The sequence below is a fragment of the Thunnus maccoyii genome, chromosome 16, assembly GCF_910596095.1.
Source record: "Thunnus maccoyii chromosome 16, fThuMac1.1, whole genome shotgun sequence".
Classification (NCBI taxonomy): domain Eukaryota; kingdom Metazoa; phylum Chordata; class Actinopteri; order Scombriformes; family Scombridae; genus Thunnus; species Thunnus maccoyii.
Genome location: NC_056548.1, coordinates 4,909,333 through 4,919,557, shown reverse-complemented (window position 1 = coordinate 4,919,557; position 10,225 = coordinate 4,909,333). Strand labels below are relative to the sequence as shown.

At 38.9% G+C, this 10,225-nt stretch overlaps 1 protein-coding gene across 4 annotated transcripts in view; it reads right to left on the bottom strand.

Annotated features, from left to right (window-relative positions):
- Positions 1-2,895: 2,895 nt before the first annotated feature.
- Positions 2,896-10,225, bottom strand: part of letm1 (leucine zipper-EF-hand containing transmembrane protein 1) — a 33,590-nt gene continuing 26,260 nt past the window's right edge. For all 4 annotated transcript variants that reach the window (XM_042388410.1, XM_042388413.1, XM_042388411.1 and 1 more), the window contains exon 14: positions 2,896-9,182. In XM_042388410.1, the coding sequence (XP_042244344.1) occupies positions 9,030-9,182 (153 nt within the window). In that variant the 3' untranslated portion in view covers positions 2,896-9,029. The remainder of the gene's footprint in view (positions 9,183-10,225) is intronic.

The following is a 10,225-nucleotide window of genomic DNA, read 5'->3' as shown; positions in this document are numbered from 1 at the left end:
CTGATCACCTAAAATATATTGATTATCTATAATTATCCAGTTTCAAAAGACCTTTTTACTGCAGCGTCAGTGCAATTCAGTTTCAGGGTGAAGACTCAATTTCTAGTGTAAAAAAAAAAAAATTTCCAACCGTCAAATCTTTCACAAATTAAATCACTGATATTGAATGAGGCACAATTGTGCCACCCAAGTTCTCACACAGACACACAACATCCTAAAGGCAGGTGACCTCTGCCATCATGCACTGATGATGTGTTGAAGTGTCAGAAATAAAAAGGGATCCAGGACTTTGTCTACATGAACCCAAATACAAACTGCACACACAAAACTGTCAACATCGTCTCTTTGTGTTTTTGAAGCCACTCAAACCCTCTGAGGTTTTTTCCCCCCCTCCTCCTCTGTAATCAACACCTCCTCATCAGAATATCATACCTCAAAAAAAACCAGAAACTCCCTGAAGCAGACAGCTCACACTTCCTGAGATCAAATGTGCTTCTTCAGTTGGAGGCTGCCGGGCCTGAAACGCCGACGCTGTGAGCGTGTTTCAGACACAGTTCAACCATCCTGACGAGCAGCCCAGACAAACTCCTGACACCTACCTACTCAACCGACTGAGGTGCAAATATCTTTTAATTCTCTGCGGGGACGTGATGTAGGATGGAAACTGCGAGTGGGAACAAAAGCGGGAGAACATTTAGCTGCCTGTTACAGGGTGTCTGCAGCTTTCAGCAACGTCATGTCTACAACAGTTTCAGACCGCTGTTGGTGGTGGTTTAAATTATGCCACAAAACTCTTTGACTCTGACTGGGTTTAATTTTCAGCAGTAATGTCATTAGACTGGGAAAACCTCCCATTTTCAAGGTTGTATTTGCTATTTTAAGGCTGCACTAAGAAACGTACCAACACTGGTGCCCTAAAAATGGTGGAGAGAGGCAAATATTTTTGTTTTGTGAGTCCTGTTTTGTCCCAACAAAGTGCTCAAGAAACAGTTTGGATTTTCTGACCATATCTGAAATTTAACAGGGACCCAAGTATACTCCTTCCACATAGAAATCCTGTGTATGATGCCAAATTTCTCTCCCTGATCATCACCTTTTTAATAGGATGCAGGTATGTAGCATTTTAATATCAGTTGTAGTGGTCACTGAGATGTTTTTTATAGGCTTGTGCAGCAAACATTACATAACATCCACCAAAGAATGAAGAAGAGACGAGTGGAGTCATTTAAAATCTTGTGCAGACTACAATACTTTCAAAAACTGCTGCACTGCTTGCACTATAATGACACTTTTTTTTATCTCAGACTGTTGTCTTATTGACATGTCGGTGCACGAACGCCACAACTGATATAAGACAAGATTCGATTGCAAATGAATTCCAATGGGAGAGATCCACAGCTCTCATTGGACACTGCTCGTCTCCCATCTGAGGGTGGTCCTCTTAAGATCTCCTCCTCCATGAGGCACATCATGTACGATATAATCAAACATCTATTATTGATGATGAGGCCAAGACTCGTCTGAGAATCACTCGAATTAGACGCGAGCGCGGATTCCGTACCGACTCGAGGGTTGTTTTTTTTGATTCAGATCTCAAAAATATGCGCATGTGACGGGCAAGTCACGGCAAACGTTTCGCAGTCTACACAATGGTTTAGTTAGTTATGTAACTGGAAAACACAGTCTGTGGCTTTAAACCCAAATTTCGCCCATGGCAAATATTTTATCTTTCCTGGCAGACGTAACACATCCTCCGAGCTCAAGAGCATCACTTTGAAGATACAAAAATTAATTTAGATTTTTTTCCCCCCCAAAGGTTGGCATAGACAACACTATGTGTCTGAACGGAGTTATAATTCTGCCTTCGAATGGAAGTTGTATTATTTTCAACATCTGAAGTCGAGTGGTTTAACTTATGAGGATGTTGTTCCTCAGTGACAAACAAATGTCTTAATGACTCAGTTTCCTGCGTTTCAGTGTCATCCTCAGAACAAAAAACAGGCCGTTCGACAAGCTTAATAACTGAAACAGTAAATTTCACAGGCGCTGACATTTCAAAAAACATCAGCTCTGTCGCTGTTTGTGAGCTCAGAGCTTTCAGAAAATTACAAATACCACATTAGTGAGACAATCAAGTTGACACCTCTCATCACACTAAGAGCCCATGAGTGTTGAGCTCACAAACGGGACTAGTGAAGACCCATCTACTCACATGACAAACACACAAAGGGGTTTTTCCCTGGCGTGAAAAACCAGAGCTATTAGAGGAAAGGGGAGTCTGCTTTTTACTTGGCCAATGAGTCGGGGGTATTGTGGTTTTACATAAAATCTTAGTGCAGCCTTAAAAGGTTTAGTTTAAAGACTTTATTCAAAATGTCAACAGCCAAACGACGGATAAACCGACTCTAAAGAATCCAAATGGAAAGACCTTTAAGCTCCTGACTATAAAGTCCTTACAAGTTATTTTGTTTTTTCCTGATTTTGCACAGGAAGATCAGTGCACGCAAAGGGTTAAACCCCCCTGATCTTTTATACGTTTGTGTATCCTGCTTTTAGCCCGCTCGTATAACCACTTACACACTTAAACCTTAAAATTGTCACGGGAAAACTAAGTCTGGTTGCATTCCAGCGGGCGAGGACAGAGGCTCTGTGGGGAGTGGCAGCGAGTGTGGCGAGGCCGGGTAACGACTGAGGAATGAGGGTTTTTGGGGGGGGGGGGGATGAGAAATAACAGAAAATGGCTGTGTGGAAGGTTTTAGAGATGACACACAAACACACAAACACACAAACAATCTGAAATGGCTGTGTGGAAGTGGTGAGTGACGTATGATGAGTGACGGGAAACACGAGATGATGTAAAACAGACAAGAATGAAATGAAACGAAAAAAAAGGAATCAAGGATCATCCACAATTTATTCAACACTTCTGATTTTTGTTAAATGATGTTTCTTAACATAAACACTTGATTTGTGTTAAAAAAAAAAAGAAGAAAAAAAAGAAAACTGAAGCTTTTTTATACATTTGAGATTCAAGTTCAACTACAAATCAAATCCAGTACCCGGTCATGTCCTGAATCCACATTTGGATGGAAAAAAAAAAAAAAAAAAAAAGGAAACATTGGAAAATCTGATTATATTTATAAATAAATAACATGGCAATTATTAATTCAAAATAAACTGCAGTAGGCTATATTTGATATTATATGTCAATGACTACTGTTTTTTTCTTTTTCTTGAATTTTTAGTATGATTTCAAAAACATAATCAGTTAGAAGATTATACTGCAACAGGTCATTATTTTTTTTTGATTTACTTATCAAACTTTAGAAGATCAACACTGGATTCCTATTTTTTCTTCTTTCTAGAATACTTTTGAATATTTTTATTCGGGGTTTAACATGATGTAAACTGATTGTGACGGCCAAACTGAGGCTTTTAAGCCTTTCTAAGATGAAAGTTGCTCTTTAGAACAAATCTTCAGTGTAAAACGATGCAGTTAAATGTAGCTTCATACATCTAATTCAGTTTTCTGTATGAACTTGAGGTCTGAGCTGCTCCTCTGTAGAAGCAGACAGACTCTTGACTCCGTGTTTCCCTGACATTAAAAGATCCTGAATTCACCTCCCGTCAGGTTCCAGCTGCCCTTTTTGTCTGCAACTAAACCAGGACTCCCCCCCGCTTCCACCGAAAGACTCAACTCTTTATATATTCTACAAAAAGTAGCATTCCTCTAGTGATTAAAAAGGGCTGGTGCAAAATACTTAAAAAAAAATGTTAATTACATGTGCATCAACTCCCAAAATAAGCAGAATATCAGAGTGGTATCAGAGAAAAGAGGCGGTTATAACATCCTCTGTCTTACTGATAGCATGTGGAGTTCACTTCTTTTTTTCTAAATGATATTTATATATATATCACAATATATATTTAACAAATTAAACACTTTCCTCAAACTGGGAGAAAACAAAATTCAAAAAAAGGTTCATGATGCATAAATGACTTATTGCTTTAAATATTTGTTCTTCTACTATACAAGATCCACAACTTTTTGACTTTTTTTTTTAGGACGGTTTGTATCATAGATCGCAACACGCTACTTCAGCTCCCCGCTGAGACTCGACGCTCCCGACACATCGGATTCACCAACATTCACACCCTGAGTTCACACGGTTAACGCACACTTACTCCATCCGAAACGAAATAGTGCATTTACACAGCGGCAATACTACTGGACAACAGCGAGCTAAAATCAGACATTTTTTTTCCCGTCAAACTAAAGTCACTGAAAGACAAAAGGAAGGCAAAAAAAACCAACTACGGAGCTGGTTGACAATGAAAAACAGCTCATTTAAGCTCGCTGTCAAAATGCTTTTGCTGCCAACTGTATCTCTCCTTCCCTCCTCCTCCTCCTCCTCCTCCTCTAGGTAGTCTTTTTTTTTTTTTTTAGGACAGCAGCTTAAACAACACAGTGCAACACTGCTGCCAGCGGTGAGCCGTGATCTCTGCTCGACTCCTCGCGCTGCAGCCAAGAATCATCCACTAACATGTATGATGGCTGTTCTGGGGGTTTTGTATTGTTCCAGTGAATAAGAGACGTCTGTGTTTTGGAGATATAAGCTGTTTACAGGTCTCTGCTCGGTGGCTGGCATGTGGTATTCAGCTGATATTCATATCAGGGTTCCTACATGTTTTCCGTTTCAAAATGTAATTATTTTTTTTCCCGGTATTTCTTGAGTGCTTTTGAAGGTTTGACAGGTTTTCATACATCATAATCACATCCTGGTAGCTTGTGAGGAGTCTGACTGTCACACCGTATCAGTGCAGTATCGATGTACGGCTGAAAATTCATCTTTGCGATAAAAAAACCGATACATGAAATAACAGTGTAGGCCTGGAGATGCAAAGATGTGACCAATCGTGCATCAGAACTAGTAGTAATTATTAGTTAATCAATAATTAATCAGCTATTTATCGAGCAAAAAAAAGCCAAATATTTGCTTTTTTCCAGCTTCGTCAATGTGAGGATTTGCTGCTTTTCTCCGTCTTATATCGGTTTATAATGAATATCTTCTGGTTTTGGACTGTTGGTTGGACAGCATTAGAGCTGAAACAGTTAGTCAACAACAACTGATCAAGTCATTTATCAAGCAAAAATGCCAAATATTCTCCAGCTCCAACCACGGAAACGTGATAATTTGTTGATTTTCTCTGTTTAATGTCTTTATAAATGTCAGCATTGGGGCTGAGAGAGAAGACTGAACAATTAATCAACTACCGGGAGTGATCAGGAGATTTATTGATAGTGAAAATAGTTGATAATTGCAGCTCTAATCAGGACTTAAACATCAATAGTTTTTCATATTATCCACATTTACATTTGTCTTACTGGGCATTCAGACCAGAAACAGCACTGTGTTAAAAAGGGCCAGGAGCTGCGTTGGTTTGTAGTTTCAGCCACCAGTAAGATGATGGAATATGCAGAAAGACCAGATTGAGTCGTAAATCAAGAGAGTTTGAAGGTTTAACACTACGAGGAAGGATTTTACTGCATAAATCATTTTCTCCTCAGCTGCTACGATCGTCAGGTAAAGTGTTAAAAAGGAAATCTACCAGGAATGTGTACTCGCACGTATGTGTTTGGACGAAGCATGACGCTGCAAAAGCTGAGCCAGGTTCCACTTCTTTGCCCGACAACCTTTTTTCAGAGCCGTCTTCGTCGGCACAGTGGCTTCATTGAAATGAATGAAGGGGGCAGTTTTTTTTCCACACGGCGCTGTTGTCAGATTAATTCTGTTCATTTCACCCCTTTCTGAACCGACTGGAACTGAAACCCTGAGTAGAGATCTACATCAGTGTTGCATACATACTCTGGCGTACATTTTCCTCTGACCTTTGACCCCTCTGTGCCTAGAAACAGTGGCAGTGCTGCTAATGTACACAGCGCTCCCCTGAGCCCGACCTGTCAGGAGCGGGGACACAAACACCGCTCTCTCCTGCCGAGTGTAATCGAGAAGTTGTCACAACGTTCTTGTGACGTGTTTACACTGGCTGCTGATTTATGCGGCAGAGCGCATGCCATGTCCCGCCAGACCGTCTCCAACCTAAACACAACCCTCCCAGTGTGGCTGGCTTTGGCCCATGTATGGGGCGAGTGTTTACCCTGCGCCCATCAGTCTGACTGGTCCCAGGCGAAGCAGAGCCCTCGTCTCTGTCAGGCAAACGCTGGGTCTGAACCGAGACGGTGCCTGATGGAAGACCAACGTGCTCTTAATCATCCACGTGTACGACAGCAGGATTCCGGGAACGGATTAAAACGGAGCGTTGTCCACTCAGCGTTATCTCAAGTACCACTTTGTCATCCACGTTTACACCTGAGCTCTTCTCTGGTTACTGTGGAGGAATAACAAACTAACCCAATATTCAGCTCGACTCGACAGATAGAGGTGGATCAACCCTTTACTGTGGGTTCACACTGCAAGCAACACCACAAACTACTCAGCTCCTCTAAAGCTGAACAATCTGAGAAACTGCCGTCAAGGAACATGTCAGCTGAGATATTAATCAGCTGTAATGTTATTGATAACCTAAGCATTTGATTCTGTGTTTCAGTGTTTCTCCATTAGCCTGTTATTTGAAAAAACAAGCATGGAGTGTGAATCTGTTACTGGATTCAGTGAAGCTGTAATTATTTCTCATTTCACAAATTATTTTATGTTTAACTATAGGATTAGCATTAGAAATGTGAAAACACAGCTTAGAAAAATACACAGACAAAGCATTTGTAGCCTCTCACATTCAATTCATTGATTAGTCAATCAACAGAAAATGAATCAATGATATTTTGGTAATCAATTCATTTGATCTTGAAGGTTTATTATTGAAAAATATTTAGGAAAAAACATTATTAGCACTAGATCCGGATGTTTTGAGCATTTGAGTCAAATATCCATCCTTGACAGAGTTTGCTCTGTTGTCATGGAAATGGTTCAGTTCAACTCTAACCACCGATGAAGGTCATGAGATGCGTCTAAAAGCGATGGAAAATTTCCAGTATGTTCAAATCGAATAGCAAAACTTTGAGCAAAAATTTCAAACATTCAGTGAACATTTTGGAGTTTTGGATTGTTGTTTGGATAAAACGTCATCATGGCGCCTTTAGAAACTCGTGAGGAATATTTAAGCTGCTTGCAGTGTGAACAGAGTCAAACAAACCAGGATGAATTTCATGCCGAGTAGTTGACTGTCAATATTAACTGAAATCATCACTTCGTCCTGAGTATTTCCTGTTTCCACTCCACACACATTCAAGGCTACAATGCAAAGAAGGAAAAAAAAAAAGAAAAAGAAGAAGAAGAGGACTCAGTAAGCGCCTAAAACTCAAACTACCTGATCTACAACTGAATTCATCCAGACTTCTTCAGTCCTAAACTAAACGACATCACGTGAATCCGTGAAAAGAATATCAGAGCACTATCATCTTCTTAAAAATACTCAAAAAATAAATATAGAACAGTATATGATCCGTAATATCTGCGTCAAGAGAAGGCCACTTCGCGTTTCAACTATGAAAAAGGTCAAGATTACCACAGTTATCATACTTCTTATGTGCACAAAATATACTATTAAACATTCACTAACGCGGCAGCAGCAGGGAGCGTGTTGTTCAGCCATTTTTCACCCTCTGACCAGACTCATCCAAACAACTGACGACTATTTCCTGCCACAGAAACTAAACTTAACTAAATAGTCACAGCAACAACTGACTAATATTTAGTTAGCGGACTGTTTTTAGTGTCCCTATACTGAATATATGAGCCTCACTTCTCATAAACATCAGTCAGTTTTTTACTGGTTAGTTTTGTTGGGTTTTTTTTTTTTTTAGGAATAATCAGAATCAGTTATTAAATGTGCCACAGTGCAACTTTGGCATTTTAAGAGAGAGCTACTGAACATAACAGGAATATATATGAAGAGCTGTGCTAAAAATGAGACTATTCAGATACATAACAAAAAAAGACTAATTAGTACAAAATAAAATGAAATTACAGTACAGTAACTTTTAATATTGATGTAAAAGTTGCTCACTTCAGTCCCTGTTTGGACAAAACTCCAACACTTCTTAAGTATGAATCCTCCATTTATTTGAATTTTTTAAAGGGAATAATGAAGCTAAAGCTATGATTGTATTAATATTAGAATGAATATGTGCAATTTTATATTCGACTTTTTTAAAACTGACCACATAATTATGACAGTTTTGAATACATTCCCGTGATTCTTTACCTTGTGTCTTATGTCTTTGGTTGCTGCCACCATTTTTAAAAACACCCTATAGCCAGCAATAAGCTACCTGTCCAAGTACAACTTAGAAAAAAAAATAAGTTACTTTACAAAACGGGAGTTTGGTGGATAAACAAAATCAAAAGAGGAAAACAAACTGAGTGGAATGACAGTGATGACAATGATTTTTTTTTTTTTTTAACTGTGCAAAGTCCAGAAATGAATGTGTTTCATTTCTCTGAGATGATGACATGAATGAAATTAAAAAGGCAAGACGGTTCACCTCAAACTTAAACAAAGTGTCTCCTAATAATATATCCATATTTCCAAAACATAATTTCTGATCAATTTCTCCTTTTCCAACTCTTAAGTTGAGAGAACAACCATGGTTTCATGTCACTATGTTCCCTATGTCAATAAATAATTTAGTAAAATTACACAAACCCAAATATCAACATATATTACATGATCAATCTAGAAGAGCTTAACATGATAGCAATTTAAGTTTCTTTTTGATTTGATTTTGTGCGTTTAAAGGCGATAAGCCTTTTTTTCTCTTTTTTTTCTCTTTTCTTAATTTTTATCACCGTTCATTGATTTCTGGTGACGTTTTGAGAAGGCGGCTGTTTAACTCCCGACTCTTCATCACCAGTTTATCTGGAACGATCTGATGTCTTAACAGTTTTCTGTGACCGGGTACCAGTCACAAACTCCTCTTTTTTTTTTTAAGTGCTCTCTCTCTGTGTGAGTTAGCTGGTGAGTGTGGCTGCCTGTTCTTTCTCCGCCTTCTCTTTGGCCTTTTCTTTCTCTATCAGCTTCTCCTCCTTCTGTAGCATCACCATGATGTCGGCCACCTGAGTGGTGGAGATGTCGATGTCCTCTTTGTCGATCAGTTCCACCACCTGGGACGAGGAAAGGATTTAGACTCGATGTAGCGATCTCTTATCGTTTTTAAAAACAAAACCAGCTTAAGACCCCATTTACACCTGGTAATAACATGTAACTGTATGCTGTTACCTTCTAAAGCCCCATTCAGACTGGATTTATTTCTCTAGAGGGGGAGGGGTGATTTTAACATTACCTGCCCTGCTAACACAAACATATAGTCCTATTTGGGAATCAAGATGATAACAGAAAAAGCGTCAGAAGGCCTCATAAAAGCTCATCAAATGGGCTTTTGAAATATCAGCTACATTTTTAGCTTATATTTGTTTAAATTTTGGCAAATTAGAGCTATTAAAAGTATGCTATTAGCTATTAGCAGTTCCTGTTTGCAGTGTTGCCATGGATATACAGACAACTATCACTGGATTACTGTGATATTGAGGAAAACTTTTCTTCTTTTTCTCTGATTTCTAAGTGGATTTATGGAGTTTTATTAGCGATGGACATCAGAGATAAAGATATCCTCAGGTAGCGTATGTCACACTGAATGATAAATGTGTGCTTCATGTCTGTGAGTTCAGATTTGACTGAGTTATGACTCAAAGCAGGAGTGTGATTTTTGACTCAAATTCACCTCACGCAGTATCTTTGCCTCTCCTTCGACTCTCCCGCACCCCCCCCACCCCCTTGGGGCGGTTTTTGACTTTGTCCTGCCGAATGTTCACGTCTACTACACATCCTGTCATTTCACGATGGTTAAAATCTCATCTGAGACAATGAGTGAGTGAATATTTCCTTCCCTAACTCCTCCTGTAATGTTAATCCCGTCTGAATGGGGCTTAAGAAACCTTTTGTATGGCCACGTTAGATTTCACAAATTAAAAAAAGAAAGAAATGTAGGTGGTATATGGTATAACTTCATCAAATTCATCAAATTAAATAGTCTATTTTATGGAAAATTTAAATTTACAGATGTAAAAAAGGAGATATTTGACAATTGCTACAATTAAATGAAATGAAAGCAGGAATTATACTTCACACATTAAATATGTGTTGTGTT